We start from the raw sequence: 21,779 nt of genomic DNA, 5'->3' as shown, positions 1-21,779 counted from the left end.
CTCGCTTTTTCACTCTGCTGCCCCGAAACTAGAAAGCATACTCTTGTGACAAGCAACAGGGCTCTTCTGGAAAGTCTCCCCCTCCTTAACCCCCCTCCAGGGACTCCCCAGCACTCCCAGAATAGGTTCCTTCACCACAGCCGACAAGAACCTCAAAGTCACCGCCAACGACCTCTCCCTCTCTCGGTGGGGCCCCGCGTCCCCCACGCCCCTGGCTTCCTCTCTGTGGCGCACTGGGCCTGTCCCCACCTGCGGGACTCTGCCCGAGGACCCCTCTGCCCGGCAACCTCATCCTTGGGGTTCGACTCAGCGGCCACCACTCCAAAGAGGCCTCCGACCGCCCAGCCCCACGTGGCCCCCGCGTCGCCGGCGTGGCACCTGTGCCTCCCATGGTCCGTCACCAGCTGGAACTAGTGTCTCTTTCCTCGTTGACCCGTGTGCCATCCTGCTGTCCCCCAGGGCGGCTCTGAGAGGGCGGAGCCATCTGCCCAGGGCCTGGGCCCGAGGAGGCGTGGGTGGCTGGCGGGATTTTATTACCACGACTTACAAGTGCTCTGCTAGAAAGAAGGGCTGAGGCAGATTTCTGGCTAATTCGGCCACAGAGAAAGCCGCCTCGTCTGCATTCCAAGGCCCTCATGTTGCAACTGGCTGGACTGCACGAAGCTAGAAGCCCCACGTATGCCTGTTTGCGCAGAGTTTCAAAACACGTATCTGTGTATACACACACATGCACACACACACTTTTTTTTTTTTTTTTCCATAGCTGAGGTGGGTATTTGCTTTAAGCCTTTCTGAGCTACAAAGGGTCATGGCCACACAAGGCATAAGAAGGGATGGGGCGGGTCCTCTGCCAGGGGCTCGCCCTCAGGCTCCCTCATGGGGATGTGCTGCAAACTCCCAATCCTGGCCAAGACCCCCAACGGTCACAAAAGCAGGTCACTCCTACCTTTGGCCCGACAGACAGGTGGGGCACAGGCGCAGGGGACACTTCTCAGCCCTCAGCACAGACCACAGGCCTCTGGCACTTCTTAGGAAGAGCAGGCTGCCTTACGGCTATCCCGCGTCTCGCAAAAGCTCTGCTGAGGGAAGCACTCAGGCAGGTGCCTGAGGGACCAGCAGGCCGGCCGGCCGGCCTCCCGCTGGGGCCAGAGACACAAAAGCGGTGAGTGGAGAGGGCTGGCATCGTGCGTGGGAGTGGAGACTGGGGGGTGGGGGGTTGGGGGGGGGGGAACAGGGCCCCCAGAGAGCCGCCCACTGCCGCGTTCTAGCACTGTGGTGCCCGGCAGGAATGCCAGCCTTCTGCGGCCACATCTTCCCACCCCCCAGAGAAGCTGGACATGGGAGTCTGTACCCAAAATCTCCCCCCATCGTGAGGAGATGGGGAAAAAAGCCACAGGTGTCAGTTTGCACCCTGAGCCCCAGATGGAAAAGCTCCCCCAGCAGCAGACACGGGCCTGCAGGGTGGCCCCTTGGCACCCCCAGGCACTGGGCCGTGAGGATGTCCTCAGCCGGCACCAAGGGACAGGGCGCAAGACGGCGGCCCCGTGAAACACCGCGCATGCGATGGGAGACTCCCGTGGGGACCCTGCTTCTCACATCACCATGTCCTCCCGCCACCCTCGGGAGAAATTCTCTCCGGCCCTGTATCGGGAATGGCTTCTCCCATCGTGCAGGTGGATTTCAAGAACACCCTGACTAGTGTGAGTGATGTTCTCTTCCTGGGGTCACTGGAAGGCCTCAAGGCAAGCCTGGGCCGTCTGCCACACCTAGGGCACCACGGTTCTCACTTGGCGGCCAGGAGGTAGGTCACAGTGAGATTATCCTACCGCACTGTATGTGAGTCAATACACTGCCTCCAACTCTTCCCTAGAAATAGGGTGTGAGGGTGCCTTGGTGGCTGCCGGCTGAGCGTCCGACTTCGGCTCAGGTCATGATCTCAAGCCTCGTGAGTTCAAGCCCCGCATCAGGCTCGCTGCTGTCGGCACAGAGCCCAGTTCGGATCCTCTGTCCCTCTCTCTCTCTCTCTCTCTCTCTCTCTCTCTCAATCTCTCCTCCTCCCCCGCTTGTGCGCTCTCTCTCTCAAAAACAAATAGACATTAAAAAAAAAAAAACAGAAAAGGAAAGAAAGAAATAGGGTGTGAATGAATCTATCATGTGGAGACACGACAGGGCCTCTCAGATGCGCCTCTAGAGGGAGCCTGGCTCCAGCAGGAGGGCTTCTAGGAGGCGGCGACACGTGGCCAGGCCCCGGGTGCTCACCTCAGATGAGCTCGTCTTCTGCTAGAGCAGCAGGTTCCAAAACAGAGGCCAGGGCCTGGGTGACTGTCCCTTCTTTGGAGGGATCACCTCAGTTCTGACGTTCTGTCCTTCCTTCCTACTCTCTAGGTGGTCGACTTTTCTAAAGAAGACGGCGAAGCGGGTGGCGGTCACGGGTTTCACTCCATCTCGGCGGGCATGAAGTTGGCACCTTTTATGACTATACTTCCAAGGCGGCTTTGGGCAGTGAGCTATCGGTGCACGGAATTCAAAATCTGGGAGTGGACCAGACAGCCCTTTGCAGGCAGCGACCCTGTGTCAGGAGCTGGTGTATTGCCTGAGAGCCAGACCCCAGACTCGGGGAGACGCCCCACCCGCGCGCCAGACTCACCGACACCTGGTACCGTATGTCCGAGGTCCACACCTCTTCGTCCCCCACCACACACGGGATGGCTTCCGTCCGGCCCTTCAGGTCCTTCAAGGCCTGGGGAGAGGACGACACAGCGGATGGGCACCCACCTCCCCTCCCTGCCCCACCCACGAGCCCGGCACGGAGTCCGCAGACACAGCTGCCCGGCCGGAACGGGTATGAGAAGGGGCCCGGGTCTGAGGGCAGAGAGCGTCTGCTCCCCTCGGGGGACAGCAGGACTCAGCCCCTGGCCACTGTCCCCTGCTGTCCTGAGGGAAGGGGAGGCCAGTGTTGACGGTCTTCCCGTTATAAAAAGATCAGAAAACCGTATCTGAAATGTATGGGAAATCTCACCATTTTTAAAATCCTGGCAATTAGTGGGAGAATGTCTTTAAGCATACAACACCTGTGGGCTTACAACCCCCGACCTGGACTGAGCCCCCAGGTGGCCCCGGGCCACACCCTGCTGCTCCCAGCCTCTCCGGTCCTCCAGTCGCTCGGCTGTCCCAGACCTGGTCTCCTTCCCAGGCTGGGGGCAGGTGCAGAAGGGGGTGGTGACTGGAGGCACGGAAAGGCATCCTGGGGGGCTGCCCAAGGCTGTCCCCGCTCCCTCCCTACCCCCACTGGGTGTCCCCACCCACCCCTTACCTTCTCCAGCGCATCTCTCTCAGGGCTGCCCTGCGTGAATGCCAGGACGGGTTCATTGGCCACCGTCAGGGAGGGGGTGTGCCTCCACCGCAGCCTGGGGTGCAAGGGCAGGGGACAGAGGCAGACGGGTCAGTGGTGGCCACTGCCAGACCCAGCCCCTCGACCTCCAACAGCGGGGAGGGGCATCCTGGGCTGGCCCAGAATCCCAAAATCCAGAGCGAGTACAGAGCCAGGGGATGGGGGGAGAACTGGCCCTGGGGTCCAAAATCCAAGCTCTAGTCCCGGACCTGCCAGTGTGTGCCCCTGGGCACGTGACCCGCCTCCTCCGGGCCGGTCTCCACATCCGCTGAGAACAACCATACAAACTCACACGGCTGTCTGAGGTGTAATCGACGCAAAACCCCTTCTCAGCGTTTTGCACCCACGGGGAGGGCTGACTCTCCCTGGGCTTCCCCACGATGCAGCCCCTTTCCCAAACGGCCCCGGGTTACTGCTTTCCCCAGCCCAAGAAGGCAGGCCGGCCCAGAGCGCAGTCTCATCAGAACGCGACCCAGCTGGGATTCTCTTGGCACGAGGCGCTGAGCTCCGGGTGGGCGAGAACATCCAAGATGTGGGTCGTGCCCTTGGAGGAGCGCCCCGAGCTCAGCTCGCAGCCACAGGGAGGGCTGGTTGGGGGGCTCAGGGTCTGAGTCCAGGGTGCCGACTTTCAAAACTTCCTTGGCCTGGAGACCCTACTGAGCCTTGAACCTTATGACCCCACAGACGGGTGACCACTAGTGACGACCCCCCCTAACGTGTCTGGGACTGGAAGGGTGGGGGACAGATGGGGAAGGGCCAGGACTTGAGGTCATTCATTCCAGAGCTGGAGCACCAGCTGGGGGACTCCTCCAGGCCACAGGGGCCCTCGGCCTGTGAGTGCTGGGGGCAGTTTCATCCATCCTTTCTCCCTGGGAAGGGTCTGGCTCAAGGACCAGTCTGGAAGACCCAGAGGAAGGACACAAAGCCAGGGGCCACGCGGGCCAGCCCTTCCTTCACTCCACAAGGTTCCGGGGCACCTGCTGTGTCCCTGACACTGCTCCAAACACTGGAGATAGAGCGGTGGCCTAGACAGCAAGGCCTCGGGCTACACGCAGCCGACCTTCAGTGAGGGCGACGGACGAGCGACACTGTGATGACAGAGGGGATGTGAGAACGAGCAAGGAGAAGGGCAGGGCGGCCCTAGCCAGGGTGGTCAGGGAGGGCCTCTCCGAGGAGGTGTCCTTCTGAGGGCCATCTGGGCTCTGAGAAGGGCTGGGAAGAACATTCCAGGCCCAGGGGAAAGCAAGTACAAAGGCCAGGAGCAGGAAGCACGACAGGAAGAGCTGAGAGGGGCCTGTGCCGTCCGGGAGGAAGGAGGGCAGGGCCCGGTTGCCCAAGATTTTGCCTAACGGCAAAGTGAGCTCAGGCCTCCTCCCTCCTCCCCCAGCAGCACCCCCCACACCCAAGGAGGCGTGTCACGTTCCTCAGGCCCCGCCCCGCCCCTAACCAGAGGCAGAAACCTCCCACCACCCCCTGGGGTTACGATGGACACAGCAACTACAGATGTGCTGGATGAGAAGTCAGAGTCCACACAGACCCCCTCCGCCTGCTGTGGGGGGTGGAGAACGGAGAGGCTGGAAAATGGCGGCAGCCACGAGCCTCAACACCAGTCGGGAAAGCGGGGGGCAGCGTGTGCGTCTGGGGCCCTCTGGAAGGTTCCAGCAGCATCTCTCCGGGCCTCGGAAGCAGCAACCACCACCACCGATCAGCCAATCAGATCCCGCCACCTCCTCTGGCAGCCAGGGTGCCACCAGGAGGAGTGTGGGCTGGGGGCCTGGAGGTGCGCGCCCCAACCCCAGCCTGGACCCCAGCTCCCGGGGGGTGCCAAAAAGCGCAGCTCTGGAAGCAGACAAATCTGGGACCGCAACCCAGACGCGCTTCGCGACATCAGCCTGTTATTCCAAACTCGGCAGGCCTCGGACTCCCCGCCTGAGAAATGGGGTCGAGGCCACGTGCCCCGCAGGGTCAGCGTGAGGTTGAAAAGTGCTGGCCTCTCCTCACCCTCCTGCTTTGTAGCTCTAAGAAAACCGCCTTCTAAAACCGTTTTTAATGTCTATTTTTGAGAGAGAGCAACAGAGCAAGCAGGGGAGGGGCGGGGAGAGAGGGAGACACGGAATCCGAAGCAGGCTCCCATCTCCGAGCCGTCAGCACACAGCCCGACGCGGGGCGCGAACCCATGAACCAGGAGATCATGACCTGAGCCGAAGTCAGACGCTCAACTGACTGAGCCACCCAGGCGCCCCAGAAAATTGTCTTCTACAACGTTACTGCACCAGGAGAGCCTGGCGGGCTCAGTCGGTAGGGCACATGACACTTGATCATAAATTAAAGTTCCGTTTAAAAAGTATATATGTATTTTACTATGTTTTATATAGTAACATAGTCTATGTATATTTTTTGCTATGTTATATATAGTAACTTATTCTATGTATTTTTTTACTATGTTATATATAGTGACATACTCTCTCTATATATTATTTTACTATGTTATATATAGTAGCACATTCTATATATGTTACTGCACCAGGCCAGGTGTTCAAAGGCAAATTGGTTGTCAAACACCCCCAAGGTCACCACAATCAGGGGCTAACCCTGGGGATTCTCAGTAAGTACTGCTGCAATAAATTTAACACCACATTCCATCCAGCTTAAAATGCAGAATGCAGTAGCTACCAGCCCTCCGGCACCTGTTCCCTCCCAGGCCTCTCTCTACCTTCCCCAGGGCAGAGGCCCACTGTGACCACAGGATCACTTTCTCCAGGGCTTCCTCTATGCCTGGCAAGTCTCCAGGCCGTGGCCCAGCTGCCCATCAGTCCGAATGTGGGGAACAGAACTGAAAGATCAGCCTGAGTCCACGAGAGCCAGAAATAACCCAAAGACACCTGACAAAACCACCCCACCCCTTTGATTTTGGCTCCTGGGCCAGTTGGGATGAACAGGAGTACCCTTCCTGGGCTCCAGGGAAGGCAAAGAAGAATCACTCACAGGGCCTGGAGCCTCTGGTGAGGATCTTTGAGGCCCTTCGAGGCCGTAGGAGGCAGGACTGCATTCCTTAGTCACGAGCACACATTCTACACAGCAAGGGCCAAGAGACAACTCAGATAAGGGCAACAAAACTTGCCTATTTACTCATCATGCATTTTCTGAGCACTTACCAGGTGCCTGGCTCTGGGATGCAAAGGTGAAGCCAGCCTGCCTTTGTCAGAGCAGCTCTCGGCCCTGCCACTTAGTCTGAACTTGACTCAGGGACCCCTAACAACCTGGGTGCCAGTTCTGCTCATGACCTGGGCCTCTGAGCTCAAGCTGCCCCTCTCCACCCTCTGCAAGTACCAGGATCTGAGCTAAAAAGGTCACAACACTGGGGCACCTGGGTGGCTTGGTCGGTTAAGCATTTGACTCTTGGTTTTGGCTCAGGTCACGATCTCACAATTCCTGGGTTCCAGCCCCACGTGCTGACAGCACGGAGCCTGTTTGGGATTCTCTCTCTCTCTCCCTCTCTCTGCCCCTCCCCTGCTCATGCGCGCGCGCTCTCTCTCTCTCTCTCAAAACAAATAAACTCTTTTAAAAAATTAAGAAAAAAAAAAAGGTCACACCACCAACACATGGTCTGCAACAGAACTGGACAGAGCTTTGGGCCAGCCAGTGCAACCCCAGAACTTTACAGAGGGGAACACTGAGGTTCGGAAGTGTAGGGCCCGAGCTCCCAGGTCACCCTCGGCCTCCACCCTGGTCCCAGGGCACCCTTGGACCTGGACTGCATGCCTGCAATGGCCAAGCTGCTCCACTGTCCCCACGCAACTCTCCAACACAGGCCAGAGTTAGTTTTAACATGAAAACTTGATCACACACAGAGAGAGCAAGCACTCCACCCAAAACCACTCCATGGCTTCTCATTTCTTCCACAACAGAAAAATCAGAATCCTTACTGAGGCCTCCAGACTCACTTCCCATCACCACCCGCCCCCCCCCCCCACCCCGCCCACTTCGTGGGCCACCCAGGTCTTCTCTGGAGTCCCCTCTGCTTGGGAGGCTACCCTCACAGCGCCTGGACGGGGCCCTGTCGGGCCATCTCAAAGCCCCCACGCTCTTCCCAGGGCACCACTGACGGTGTCGGCTCCCCCAGGCTGGCCTGCACCCACTTGGCTCACCACCGGCCACACTGCCTGGGACGCAAAGGACACACTGGTAAACCTTTTGTCAGACTCATCAAGCAGAAAAGAGGGAGGAAAACAACAACAATGAACACCCGGGTGTTGTCAGAAGGACACCAGGCCCCCAGGACAACACCAGACCCCCAGGACAGGACTCCCATCCCAGTTAGCTCTTCTGCTAACGCCTGGGGGCTGGATGCAGGTCCCCAGTGACTAGGGCCAGGGGTGACCAAGGCCCAGGAGAGGAGCAGAAAGGAAACTAGCGTTGCTTCATTCAGCTTCCAGACTTTCCCGGCTGGTATCTGGGACCTGATAAGGCCAATCCTCCTTATCGCCAAGATGAGGGGCCTGGAGCAGAGAGGTAAGCAGAGAGAAAGTGCGGGGGCCCCAGGGCAGGTCCAGAAGGGAGCGGCATCAGGCCCAGGCTGAGCTGTTTCCACTTTATTGCCCGGGAACATCAAGGAATATTTATTAAGCACTTACAGCTCGCCTGGCACTATGCTCAGTGATGATGTCCCCAGTCCAAGCTGCGAGAGCATGAAGAAGGCACCATGATCATCCCCATCATTATCATCACAGAGGAGCAGACTGACCTTCTGAGATTACTGTGCGGTGCATGGCTCTGGTCACAACTCCCTGACCCTGAGCCTGTCAGAGGCCCCTGAGCAGTGGGGCCAAGGGGACAGGTGCGTCCTCCTCCCACCCAGCACTTCCCACCTGAGGAGAGAGGCAGGCGGTGGCTTGCTGTCCATGGACGCGGACAGCTCAGCCCAGGGCCGTCCGCTCCATGACATGTCTACCAGGAAAGGAAGGGTCGGGGGGGGGGGGGTAAGACACCCCCCCAAGATGGGCAGGTGTCTGCCCCTTCCCCTGGGGTGAGCAGGGTCAGTCCCAACAGAACGGGTTTTGCCTCAGGATAATGAATGAGCATAAAGGGAAGGCTCACTCCGCCCCCTACCATCCTCGTGGTGCTGGGACCCCCTTGTCTGAATGTCCCTGATCAAAGACGACCACTCAGACGACCCCACTGGTGGGGCAGGCGATCAAAAATAATACTTAAAGCAATGTTCTCTAGGAGCAGACACTCTCCAGAGTGGTTTTCGTGTATGAATTCATTTCATCTCCAGGGCAATCCTATGAGGTGGCTCCTATTATTTACCTTTATTTACCACTTGGGGACACGAGGCGGCACAGAGAGGCTGAACAACCTGCCCAGGACCACAGAGCTACTGAGAGGTGAAGTCAGAATCTGCCCCATGCCGTCCTCTGGTCCATCCCAAGAGCAAGTGCTCCACACCGACCGTATGCCAGGCCGGGTGCTGGGTACCAGAAGCAAGTGCTCAAGGTATGCCTGTGATGACAGCCCGGGTGGGGACTTTTAACAACCTCTGAAGCAAGTATTAGGATCACTGCAGGCTCTATTTATTCCTGCACTAAGTCACTTACGTCGGGGGTACCAGACCCCAGCAATCTACCTGTCACATCGCGTCCAATCCTTCTGCTACACGGCTGATAGGATTATCCCCATTTTACAGACAGGGCACTGAGGGGCCAAAGGAGAGCTGCCTTGCCAAGGGCGCGAAGTGCTGGGTGAGTGTGGGTTCACCATGGGGGCTGGGGGGGGGGGGACATTCCAGGCAAGAGGTGCTGCCTGGCCTCTGCTTAGGGGACTGAGAGAGCAGAGTACGTCCAGGGGACGGTGGGATGTGCCGGCCTGTGCCCATCCCGGGGGGCAGGCAGGCGGGACAAACATTGGGGAGGCTTGAAATTCTGAAAATTAAACAGGCAGGTGGGCTGAGAGGAGTTCAAAGTGACCCAGGACTCCGGCAGGGAACAGGACTGTGGCCAATTCCAGCCCACACATCCCTGCTGGGGAGCAGGGGGGTCATCTCTGCACCCTTCGCACCCAGCAAGGTCTGGTACAAGAGTAATGGACAAAAATAACATTCGTTGTAAGCCTGCTATGCGCCCAAGATAGTTCTTTTGTTTATTAAATTTGTATATAAACATAAATATGTATCTTGACTCTTTCCAACAAGAATTTGCAAAGACATCACCGAGGACATTCCCCCATAGAGTCAATGAAGTAGAGAAAAAAAGCAGGAGGTCAGGGCCAAAGGAGACAGGAGGCAGTCAACTGGGGGGTCTGGTGTATACTAGCTTAAGGCCTTAGACAAATTTCCCTTAATTTCCAAGGGCCTCAGTTGTTTAATCCGTGAAATGGGAATAGTGACGCCTACATCATAGGCTCCCGATGAGCTCAGTAAAATAATCCACACAGAAGGCCAACGGCAGCTATTGCCGTTAGTGGCTATCCCTGGGCCATCCCTGGCTCAAGTCCAGTTGTAGTAAGTACCTACTGGCAAGAAGGGCTGTGAACATCATTTCTTCACCAAATGTTTGCTCGGGGCTTCCCAGGTGCCAGACACACTATGAGGCCCTGGGGACGGTAAGGTAGACAAGTCCATGAAATAAAAAAGTCAACTACAAAAATGGATTTGCAGGTGAGCCCACGTGTCTACTGTGGGTTTTCTTCTTTTTTAAAAAATATATATTCACGGAAACTTCAAAGGATATTAGGGGCGCCTGGGTGGCTCAGTACATTGAGGTCCGACTCTTGGCTTCCGGCTCAGGTCATGATCTCACAGTTCGTGAGTTCGAGCCCCGCCATCGGGCTCCGTGCACAGTGCAGAGCCTGCTTGGGATGCTCTCTCTCTGCCCCTCCCCCGTTCTCTCTCTCAAAATAAATAAATAAAATTTTTTTAAAGGGTATTAAAATGAAGACAGTGGTTACCTCTGTGTGGTGACATTCCAAGTGACGTGTGTACCCTTTTCTGCTTTATCCGCACTTTTTACAACGGACACGTGTTAGCTAAATAGTCACTGAATAAATGACAAAGCGGCCAAACATCAAACCTGTTTTTCCAAAGTAATGGCTCTCCGCTGGGTGCACTTCTGCCCTAGGTGACAATCAGCGATGTCTGACACGTTTCTACTGTCACAACCGCGGGGTGCTAATGGTGTCCAGTGAGTAGAAGCCAGGAACGCTGCACAGCCCCCGCAACCCAGGATTACCCAGCTGGAAATGTGAATGGTGCCAAGGTTGAGAAACCCTAGGGTCTAGGGCACCGGGCCAGCTGCTCTACCGAGAGAGGTTAACCTAACTCTTCAGATCTGATTGCAAAATGCTTTTCCTCCATTCTGGAAGCTCTGTAATTAAGAGCATGAATCTGGAGTCTGCAAATTTAGTCTTCCATTCGCCTCAACTGGAAAGTAAGTTTCTCTTCTATAAAAACGGGGATAATACAGTGCTTATTAGCGACATCACCATACTCAATCGCTTGAGAAATATTACTGCTATTATAAGCTTTTTTAAAAGAATATAGATTGCTTTCTACCAGATATTAGAGCTTTTTATGGCTAAGCCCTCCTCCCGCCACCCCCCAACCCCGCCATGAAACTGAAAAGTCCACATGCAAATCTCAGGGGTACCCTTCTCTTCCAGTGTTTAGCACAACAGCCGCACATGATGGGTACTCGGTAAATACAGGAACGTACGGAGCTTCCGTGTAAGGTCTGCGGGGAGGGGAGTGGGTGTCAGAGCGCAGGGAGAAGCCCACAAAAGGGCAAGTGTGACAAGTGCGGCCCCCAATCTTGGCTTGGGAGAGGAATGTGCCTTTCCTGTGCCCTTACCTATCGAGCCCCCACCCACAAAGGACACACAGCTGTGTTGAAACTGACCCATGTCCAGGGCACCCCCGTGCCATCCCTTGGGACACTGATTAACTCAGAAAGGGCATAGCTCAGCAGAGGAGACATGGCTGGTCACAGTCCTAGGGGTCAGGCAAACAAAACTCAAATTGGGGGTGGGGGCTAGCCAGCTCTGAAAGGGAGGCCCAGAGAAACACCCGTCCATCAGACTGGGCCCCTCTGGGACAGGGTCTGTGTCCTACCTATCCCTCCCCACCCCCCACCCCCAATACACGCACACCCTGTCTAGCCCAGAAGAGGAAGGGGCTCTAAGAACATCTGTCATTCGTTGAGTGGGCACGGGTCCAAGAATCCAACTCCACAGCCTGGAAGTTTCCAGGGCTGATCCACCTTGAAACTACACGTGGGTTTCTTCACCTGTAATCTTGAATATCTACCGCACAGTTTTAAATGAGAGTAATAAACGACGATCATGACTAATAAGAACTGGGCACTAAGTGCCAGGCACCGTTCGGGCACTTTGCATGTATGGTCTTCCTTAGTCAGCGTCTGATACATTATACGAACTCCGTAAGGATTACTATTCCACCTATCAGAAGGAAGAGTCCCTTTCACTCCCGGTAATTAACTTGAAAAGGGGGAGGGGCGGGAAAGAGAGTAGACGTCCCAGTGGAAAGGACAGAGGAGACTCAGGGAATCCCAGAGGTGGATCCTGAATGTGAGACCAAGGGTGGGGAGCTGAGAAGCGCTGTGCGAAAAATCGAGGCGCACTTCGGCGGTGGGTCCAGCATTAGGAGAAAAACGAGCGCGAAGGAGGCGACTTTCCGAGCAGAGCGTGGGAGCCAGGAGGGAGTCCCCCCTCGCGGAAGGCAAGAGACGGTGGGGGTCGCAGCGGGAGGAAGGCCTGGGTGCGGGGCGGGGCGCCAGAGGAAGCGACCCCCAGCCGGGGGACCCGCGGGACCGTGGCGGGGGTCCGGCAGGGAGGTGAGCACTCACCCGGGCCCCCTCCAGGGGCGGGCCTGCAGGGCGCGGCGGAGCGCGGGGCACAGCGGCAGCATCTCGAGCGCGCGGCGCGGCTGTCCGCTCACGGCGCGCCCCGGGCGCGGCCAGAAGGTGGAGCCCCGCCCGGAGCGCACCACCTCGACAGGCGGGGGGATCTGATCACGCTACCGTCCTCCGAAGTCAAGGTCAGCAGAAATGTCTCCGTATGTGACTTCTGCCAACACAATAGCTCTTGCTTTGAGGGCACTGTAGAGACCAGTATGCGACACAGGACAAGGTAGCCCAAAAAAGAAGTCTCGACATATACACGTTTTCCCCTCCTTTTTATGGTATGACTCAACAGCCCTCCAGGGGGCCGAGGGAGAAGGGGCGTGAGCCTCATTGGCCAATCAGAATGACACACCGAAGCTTATGGGCCAATCCGATGGACGGTCTTGTTGCAGCCGTCTTGGCCAGGGGGCTGAAGAGCCAATGAGAGAGCCGGAGCAGGACACGTGCGCGGAGCAGCGGAAGGACTGCGGTTTGGTGCGTCAGGTGTCTCGAGCGTCCCGGCCTGACTGCTTGGGCTGCCCTTGGTCAGATGGCATCAAGTTCTTTGACCCCGCGGGTCCACACCGCGGCCAGCCCCTTGCCTCCACGCGGAGACTGCAGCCCCTGGGATGAGCCTGCAAACCCTGCCTCCAGCCTCCTCCTGCTGGGCGCCCAGCCGCCTCCACCTCCCAGCGTCGTGCCGGCCCTAAAGCTTGCGTGAGCCTGACGCTGAGATAAATCCGCCTGCTTGCTGGCAGATTACGATCAAGAAGAGAGAAAACCCAGCCAGTCCATGCTTAGCTTTTCCCTCAAAGCTTCTGACCTCGGAACGAGTTGTCCCTGACCTCCATTCCACCCCTGCCAGCTCACCCCACCCCAGTCAAACTTTTGGTTTCCTCTTGAAGTTGTTTGCTTGAACGCTTTATTTACAATTAGGATTCTGAAACCTTTCCGATAGCGGGGTCCTAGGGATTCGTTCTATTCCTAAACACTCTTTCAGTTTGCCTGTTTATATTTCCTCCAGCGTGAACCGAGAACCTGCTTAGGAGTCAGTCCCGATGCGTGATTGTGGTTCCAACTTAGGACGTTAGCAAAATACATCACTTCCCTGGGTCTCAGTTTCCAGGTCTATATTAGAGGGGCAATAATACCCACCCTAGAATGTTCCCATTATTTCATGCTACTCCTCTTTCTCCAGGTCACACCCTTTAAGACACTTCGGGGGAATTTAAAGAGCAGGAAGCGAGAAAAGGAAGCTACATTAAGCGCAAGTCTTAAAGATGGTAGAAATAGATCGGAATTGGTGGCTCTATTAAAAAAATTTTAAGTTTATTGATTTATTTTGAGAGAAAGACCACGAGTGGGGGAGGGCAGAGAGAGAATCCTAAGCAGGTTCTGTACTGTCAGCACAGAGCTCAAGGCAGGAATTGAAGTCACAAACCACAAGGTCATGACCTGAGCAGGGCTCGAGTCAGACGCTTAACTGACTGAGCCACCCAGGCATTCCTGTCTCTCTTACTCCATACAGAAAACTCTAGTGTGTGTGTGTGGGGGGGGGGGGGGGGGGGGGGGCAATGTCTCCCCAGATTTGGCCATTAACAAGAAGACACTAGAACACTGGACAGTGTCAAATTCAGAGTCCCAGAAGGTGGCCTCTCATGGGCTCAGTAAAAGGTTGGTTCAAGAAACGGCGGGCTTTATGATTAACAGGAAGGACCTCTACTGCAAGCCAGTCTATGCCGATTACTCAGCCTGTGATACCTGTGGCTCGCTCTTCCCCTTCCTGCTTTATCGACTTCCAAAGATTTTACTGGGAGATGAAGCTATGGCAGGTGATGTGAAATTTCCCTATTTTGTCACAAATTGGCCAGTTACTTGGTTTGGTGTTTACGTGGCCCTCAGTCCTCTTGCCCCTCCCCCATCACTACTTTATCCCCCCCCCCCCCCAAAAAAAACGCCATCAATTCTAAGACATTTCACTTTATTTAAAAGAAGCCAATATACAGGATATAAAGGGCATGATATTTACAACAGTACAGTAAACAGGTTGGTTTCTGGTAGGATCAGTAGTCTTTCAATGAGTATAAACCTCCCCCCGCCCCCTTCCCCTTGACACTAGACCCAACTGGCAGACAGACAGCAACAGTGGGGTGGGATGGGGCTGTGGGATACAAAGTCTCCCTGGATGGGGCTAAAAATCAGGTAGATGCTAAAATGTCCACCGAAGGGGTCTTGCTAGGGGTGGGGATGGTGCCTTCGCCTCATTTCTTTGAGGGCCTGGCGGCAGGAACGGTGGGGGATTTGCCCAAGACCAACACACGGCCCACCTTGAGCCTAGAAATCCTCCACGCGTGGAAAATTGCCTTTCAGAGAGAGTTTGCCCTCCCCCCCTACCCACCCGGCTGCCCCCAGACTCCACACTCTAGGAGCGTGCCCTTCTAGAACCAGAGCTCGGTGTCTCCGGGTGGTGAACCCAGGTCTGAGCAGGACCCAGCACGCAGCACCCTAGTCCTCTCCCAGGCCCCGGAGGAGCACATCAAGGACCACAGCCCAGGCCTCGGCCCGGAGTCCGCACAGCTGGGGCTGGGAGGGAGGCATCCCCTGGCATTTCCATCCCTGCTCCAGCTGCCTGACGGCCTGGGACCCAGTAGGGCCCAGGCCCCAAGGAAGCCGAATGCTCCCTGAACCAACAGTCCCATGGCTGCCCACAGCCTGCTGGTTCTCAGCCTCTCCCAAACACAGCTGACTTGGAAATGGGTCTTGGCAGATCGGAGTGTAACTACTCAGAGCCCACCCTCCGAGGCAGAGCTGGGCCCCTACCTGGTGCCCCCTTCCGCCTCCCCCCACCCACCTCAATTCTGAATTCCCCACTGCCCACCCACTCCCACAAGTGCCCCCCCCAAACACTTCCAAGGACCGAGGAGCTGGGGGAGGGGTTAAGGAACAGGGAAATGGGGTGAAGCGGGACGTAGGCTCTGCTGAAGCCGCTCATGGGTGCAGGTGAGTAGGCGGTGAGGCCGGGGAGATGGGGCGAGGGGCACTGGTTATATTCAGCAGCAGCAACATGCATCTTGTTCACAGAAGAACACGGGGCTGCCATAACTGCCTACCCTAGATTTAAAAACCCTTTCCTTTCATAAAAATAGATGAGAATCTCTTGCTTTATAAATAGATTACATTTAGCTTAAGTGACACCTTCTATTACCCCTTACCCCGCACCCTCTCCCCCATTCCAAGCCAAAGTGGTTTGCTTCTCTGTAGGTCAGAGCCAAGTCTGTGACAGACTGGGCCTTCAGAGACCTCAAGATATATTGCTACAAGAAAACAAAGTGTGTTTACTTGCCAATGATCTTTTTTTTTTATCCCCTGTTTGGAGTCTCAGAGGAGTGTGTGTGTGTGCGTGCGTGAGTGCGTGCGCGCGTGTAGATTCCACAACCAGGGAGCCCAAAGGAAAGCTACTCTCCCTGCTCCTCCCCGATCCTCTCTTTTTATAAAACCCCCAAAAATAGGAGAGTGAGAGAGGGCAGCACAGGAGAACCCATCTGAGAACAACCCTAAAATACCAATGTCAATATGACACTGGGCTTAGAAATAGAAATTTGACTATTTACAGCTTTACAAAGGACGGACCAGTTCGTCCCGACCGGACCTAGTGCTGCCCCAGCGAGCGTTGGGGTCTTTCTTGGCAAGCTGTGGGCTCGTGGCGAGGGGACAAGCAGGGCCCACTGGCAACGAACTCAAAAAAACAAAACAAAAAAACCCAGAACTTGGTGGGGAGAAAGGTAGCCAGACCAAGACCCAGGCCCCCTGCCAAGGAGGCGGGTCGGCCACCCGCTTGCTGTCCCCCACCCCCATCGTCCTGCCCCAAATCCTTGCTCCCCAGAGGAGAGCAGCTATGGAAAATCAGCAAGAAGGAACTTTCTGGCCAGCATCTATCTCTGGCTCCTGCCATTTCCATACTCCCTGGACAAACTTAGAGCACGCTAGTCCCAGAGACGAACGTCCTATGTACACAAAATGGGAAGCATAAATAACACCACCGGACACCGATTGCCCCGGTCACCTTAGTTACCCCCAAATGCTTACACTGTTGCCTTACGTCTTAACACTAAAGCTAGGTCTGTCACCCTCCCGCCACCTTGAGGAACAACCCGGGGCTGGCTTCCACTCTGCCTCCCGAACCACGTCCTTCCAGGCCTCCCCCCAGCCCCGGACAGAGGAGGCCCGAGGGGTCCTCCCGGAAACGGAAAATCTTTTCAGCAGCTGAGGTCCAAGGCCAACTGGCTCTGATAACCTTTGGTTAAAATGAAACTGAAACTAAAACAACAATAACACTAAGGACCATAATAATCAGGTATGTTTGAACCCTGTAACCTTTAGAACAAGGGTCAGTGAGGAGGAGGGAAAGGGGCTGTCTCTCCTCTGAAACCATCAATCCCTCCACGTACCTACCCAGGGACCGTTCGGCTGGGGATGGAAGCCTCTCAGCCAGACCACTAGCAGCCTCCCTCAGCGACAACAACAACAACGGAAAGAACTCACGATGAAGGCCACCAAGTTCTGATAAATAAAAATTACATACAGTCACTAACATACACTCTCTCTCCATATATATATATATATATATTATATGAATATTATGTACAATGGTTTTAAGACTGCAAAACTGGTGGGGGAAACGGAAGAGAGAGAAGGCCCTAACAGGTCGCTGGTACCCTGAGGAAGAAAGACAGGGGGCTGCAATCCGTTTTAAAGCCAGAGCCCCTCCTCTGCCTCCACACAGGAGCAGTAGGCGAGAAGTTCTGGTCCTGGGGCACATTTTGCTTCTTTGACCTCCAGGGGGAGCTCCTGGGCCAATTAAAAAAAAAAAAAAATCGGCGATCCCACCCACAGGAGTGGGTCCAAAAAGAAATTTTTCTTAAAAAGCGAAACCTGCTCGCCTGGTTCCAGGCTGAGATTTGGCAGCGTGGCCTCAACGTGGTGCCTTTTGACACAGCCCACTCAAGTCTTGGGGAGACACTGGCTCAGATTAACTCCCCGCCAGTCGGTCAATCAAGTGAAGAATAGAAATAGGCTTGCGGGTGTCCATGAGCAGAACAAGGATGGCTCTCATCCAGAGATGAGCTCCGCTCCTGCCACCACCTCTGATCTGCCAGCAGCCCTCGATGCCTCCCTCCCCTTCCCTTTCCAGTGTCAGCCAGTGGCCAAGAAGTGGACAACTGGGGGCAGTGGAGAACCAAGATGGCGGCAGGAGGTAGGAACCCAGCTCCACTATGGAGGGGGTAGATACCAGACCTAGCCCCCTTCAGACTTTCTCACAGAGAAATTACAGACCTATAGCCCCTTATCATTGGCTGGGAAGGGAGAGAAAAACATCAAGAAAACAAAATGTGTTTACTTGCCAATGACCAGGGCAATAGAAGACCCCTCCCACCCCACAGAGGTCCCAAGAGAGCAAGCAGTCAGGTGGGCCAAGGGCCTTGCAGGACCCAGGCCTCACTACCAACCGTGATAGAACCCCCGTCCCAAGTCAGTGTTCACCCGAGGAGGTTGCGAGAGAGCTCGCCCTAGCTTCAGCCTCCCTCCGAGCTCCGGGGGAAAACCAGGAGTCAGGGCGGGAGCCTACCTTCCACAATGATATAAGGCAAGCTGCTTTTTTTGTTTGTTTGTTTGTTTTTTGCATAGTAGTTTAAACACAGTGAGACTCCACTCCCCCCCACCCCCCACAGTGCCTTGTCCCTCCACTTTGCCACTCGATCCAAAAAAAAAAAAAAAGAAAATTTTGTCTCCCCTCCCTCCTTCCATCTTTTCAAGTTAAAGCACTTGAGAGGCCCCCACCCAGGCCTAGAAAGGTTGCAAAGGCAAACAGCTCCTTCCTGGGGGGGGTGGGGGGGGGAGGAGGTGGACCACCCCAAGGCCAACTCAGGTCTGCACTGGCCAGGCAGAGGAGGGAAGGGCATAGCTCACGGCCAATCAGAGGAGCAGGTGGGAGGGTAGAAATCCATATTATACCATGCCAGGGGCCCCGCCCTCACCTTAGAGTTTTGTATAAAAACACCTGCTAGGAATAATTCTTTGGAGCTCAAAGTGGCTCAGCTTAGGGGAAAAGGCACAGTTAACTCTGCATCGTCCGGACAGAAGTCTGCATTTGTGATGTGGAGAACAATAGAAATCGACAGCACCATTCCTTGGGTGGGTGGATGGAGAAGGGGCACTGGTTGGTGGTGGGCTGGAAGGAAGGAAGCAGCGGTCCCTCGGGGCCTCCGGAGACGGGAGGGCAGAGGGAGTCGGTGTGGTGAGGACTGGAGCCCCGCTCTGAGGAGCCTTCCCGGCCCCATGGGGAGCGGGGGCAGAGGCCCCGTCACCGAGACCACCAGGCACAGGGGGGCCTCAGTCATCAGCTGACCATGGGCTCCACATCCGCCTCCCGCTCAAACTCATCCTGGATCTCGTCTGTACTTCCTGAGTCGCTGCTGGCCACGGAGCTGGGGGACGGTGAATTCCTGGAAGGCACAAGAGAATGGGGTCATTCAGAGGGCAATCTGCGGACCCCTGAAGGGATCCAAGGAGCAGAAAAGACTGAGCTGCCACTTGTGTATAATCTAACCCCAGAGGGGTGTCCTGCCCTGAGACCCCTGGCCTTGCTCTGCTTTCTCTAGAATCTTCTAAGCTCACGAGTTGACTGTGGCCCTCAAGACCTCTTGGGAACCACCCCCCCGCCCCCAATGCCTCTAATTGCTGGGTGCTGAGAGCTCCCTGGCAGCAGGAACTATGGGTCGAGCTTGGTTCCTATTCTCCAACCACCTAATGCAGGGCTGGGCACGTGGTAGGTGCTCAGTAAACCCCAATTAACTCAGAGGGAGGCCATACAGGAAAGTGGCCAATGGTACTGGGTTCGAATTCTGGCCCTATCGCTGAAGAGCCGGGGGGCCTCGGGCAAGCTATTTAACCAGCCTAAGCCTACGCTCCTCCATCTGAACAACGGAGATAATGACAGGGGGCTCTGGGGAGAAACAGTGAGCTAAAGGTGTGGCATGCTAAGCCCAGGGCCCCCCACGCAGCTTCCCACTGAGCTGTCTCTCCCTCTTACAGCCTGAACCATGGCCCGCGGGAATACAGTCATAATAAGAGAAACAATTACAATTAACATATGTGTGCTTCGTGCCAAGCATTTTACATGTATTATCTCATTTTATTATTAGCATATGTCTCCCCCAAAAGGCTGCGTGTTCCTCGAAGGCAGGGGCTCTTTGTTTTGGTGTTCCCTGGCAGATACAAGGGGCCTGGTGCACATCAGTCTCCTGGGGCCAGACCCAGGTGGCCCTTGGATGGAAGATGGAAAAGGACAAGTATGAGCCCCATCGGCAGTGGTGGAGGAGTGCCCTCCCTACCTCCTCCACCCACTGGCAATTCGGCAGAAAGTGGGGCATGAGCCCCTAGAGGCAGGGGCTGTGGCTGTTCTGTTCATCACTGTCTCTGCAGCCTGGCACAGAGCAGGCCTTTGACGTGACAAGTAGCTGTGGAATCAGTGGGGACAGGGCTGTCACGGGAGTTACGTGAGATCAGACTACATAAGTCATCCAGCACACAGCAAGCGGCTAATACTCATTGGATGGATGGATGGATGGATGGATGGATGGATGGATGGATGGAGGAAGGGAGGGATGGATGGATGGAGGGATGGATGGATGGAGGGAGAGATGGATGGATGGGGGGAGGGAGGGAGGGATGGATGGAGGGATGGATGGATGGAGGGAGGGAGGGATGGATGGAGGAAGGGAGGGATGGATGGATGGATGGAGGAAGGGAGGGAGGGATGGATGGATGAATGGATGGAGGGATGGATGGATGAATGGATGGATGGATGGATGGATGGATGGATGGAGGAAGGGAGGGAGGGATGGATGGAGGGATGGATGGATGGATGGATGGAGGGATGGATGGATGGATGGATGGAGAGATGGATGGATGGACAGATGAATGGATGGATGGAGGGAGGGAGGGATGGACGGATGGACGGATGGACAGATGGATGGAGGGATGGATGGAGGGAGGGAGGGAGGGAGGGAGGGATGGACAGATGGAAAGATGGATAGATGGACGGATGGAAGGATGGATGGAGGGAGGGATGAATGGAGGGAGGGATGAATGGAGGGAGGGATGGACGGATGGATGGAGGGATGGATGGATGGAAGGACAGACAGGAGGATGGACAGAAGGGCTGAACAGACGAAATGGGCCAGGCTGTAAACTGCAGCCCCACAAATGCTCACCACCACCCCCAAAGGACGCAGCCACTGAATCCCCAGGGAGGACCGGGCTGGGTACCTGTCAGCGGAGCCTTTGATGAGCCGGCGGCAGGTCTCCATCTGCACGTCCAGGCCACGTTTCATGCTGCACATCTCCATGTACTCGTGCAAGTGCCGGTTCATGTCACTCTTGGCTGTGGCCAGCTCCAGCTGCCGGGACCCAATGCGGGGATAAAGGTGAGGCCAAGTCACCCACCCCGGCCCCCACCCCCTCTGGGCCTCCCTCCATTCTCTGTGTGGTGGTCCGTGGCCTCCAGAACGGCTTCCAGTGAAAGGGGAACGGTTGCTTAGCAACCATGGGGGGGGAGGGCAGCCTTCCTGGTTCCACTGACTCTGCCCAGCCCAGCATCCCTGCGCTCCTCTCCCTGGACTTGATTAGGAAAGTTCTCAGGTCCCTGTTACGTTTCTGGCCCTTCTCCTCTACCAGATGCTATATCCCCCAGGGAAGGAGCCGGCCTGCTCTTTCGCCAGCATTCACCCTCAGTGAAAGACGTGGCCAGGTGTGCAGGCTCTAGAGCGGAGACAGGAGGCTTGAAGGCTGCTTCTTGGCTGGATGCCCTGGGCAAGCCACATGGGCTTTTTTCCACCTCACTTCCTCCTCTGTAAAACGGGGTGCACAGGATCCACTGCACGGGGGGAGGATCTCCTCCCCCCAAAACGGGGTGCACGGTACCCACTATGCGGGGTGGAGGCACCTCACTACCTCTCGGCACAGAGAGGGTATGTGGGTACCAGGGAGGTTGTCCTCGTAAGGGCTTACTGGGTGCCTGGCATCACTCAATGCCACTCAGACGTCATCCCTACTTATTTGGGATCACGATCTCAGTTGAAGAACTTAGGGAAAAAAAAGTTCTCCGGGACAGGCAGGGATGACCACCCCCATTTTAAGTATTTTACACATTGGAAAACAGAGGCCTTAAGGTGGGGTAGGACCCACCCAGGGGCAGACAGGAAACCGCAGGCCGCCAACTCCCGACCCCTGGTCCACAGGCACACTCGTCACGGGGTCTCCACTGTGACGGACACCTCGCTTCACGGGGGCGTCTCTAGGGGGTCCCAGAGCCCGAGATCTCACCTCGATCTGGCCGATCGTTTCCTGGTACTCCTTGTCTCTTGTCTTGAAGAAGGATTCTGTCTCATGGATCAAGTTGCCCAAATTCTCCTCTTGCTGGGGACACAGAGCAA

The 21,779-nt window shown here is 56.0% G+C and overlaps 2 protein-coding genes across 3 annotated transcripts in view; both read right to left on the bottom strand.

The window, feature by feature from the left end:
• ALDH4A1 (aldehyde dehydrogenase 4 family member A1) overlaps nucleotides 1-12,380 on the bottom strand; it is a 32,821-nt gene extending 20,441 nt beyond the window's left edge. Inside the window, 3 exon segments of the mRNA XM_053898902.1 lie at nucleotides 2,648-2,740; nucleotides 3,314-3,407; nucleotides 12,250-12,380. Of these exon segments, the coding sequence (XP_053754877.1) occupies nucleotides 2,648-2,740; nucleotides 3,314-3,407; nucleotides 12,250-12,311 (249 nt within the window). The 5' untranslated portion in view covers nucleotides 12,312-12,380.
• A 1,869-nt stretch (nucleotides 12,381-14,249) lies between these two features.
• Nucleotides 14,250-21,779, bottom strand: part of IFFO2 (intermediate filament family orphan 2) — a 49,817-nt gene continuing 42,287 nt past the window's right edge. For both annotated transcript variants that reach the window (XM_019461553.2, XM_019461552.2), the window contains 3 exons: nucleotides 21,670-21,762; nucleotides 20,614-20,744; nucleotides 14,250-18,788 (listed from right to left, as the gene is read on the bottom strand). In XM_019461553.2, coding sequence (XP_019317098.1) covers nucleotides 18,683-18,788; nucleotides 20,614-20,744; nucleotides 21,670-21,762 — 330 coding nt within the window. In that variant the 3' untranslated portion in view covers nucleotides 14,250-18,682. The remainder of the gene's footprint in view (nucleotides 18,789-20,613; nucleotides 20,745-21,669; nucleotides 21,763-21,779) is intronic.

Source organism: Panthera pardus, unplaced genomic scaffold (assembly GCF_024362965.1).
Source record: "Panthera pardus isolate Hobbes unplaced genomic scaffold, ASM2436296v1 HiC_scaffold_11, whole genome shotgun sequence".
In the NCBI taxonomy this organism is placed as follows: Eukaryota; Metazoa; Chordata; class Mammalia; order Carnivora; family Felidae; genus Panthera; species Panthera pardus.
This window is presented reverse-complemented; position numbering and strand designations above follow the sequence as displayed.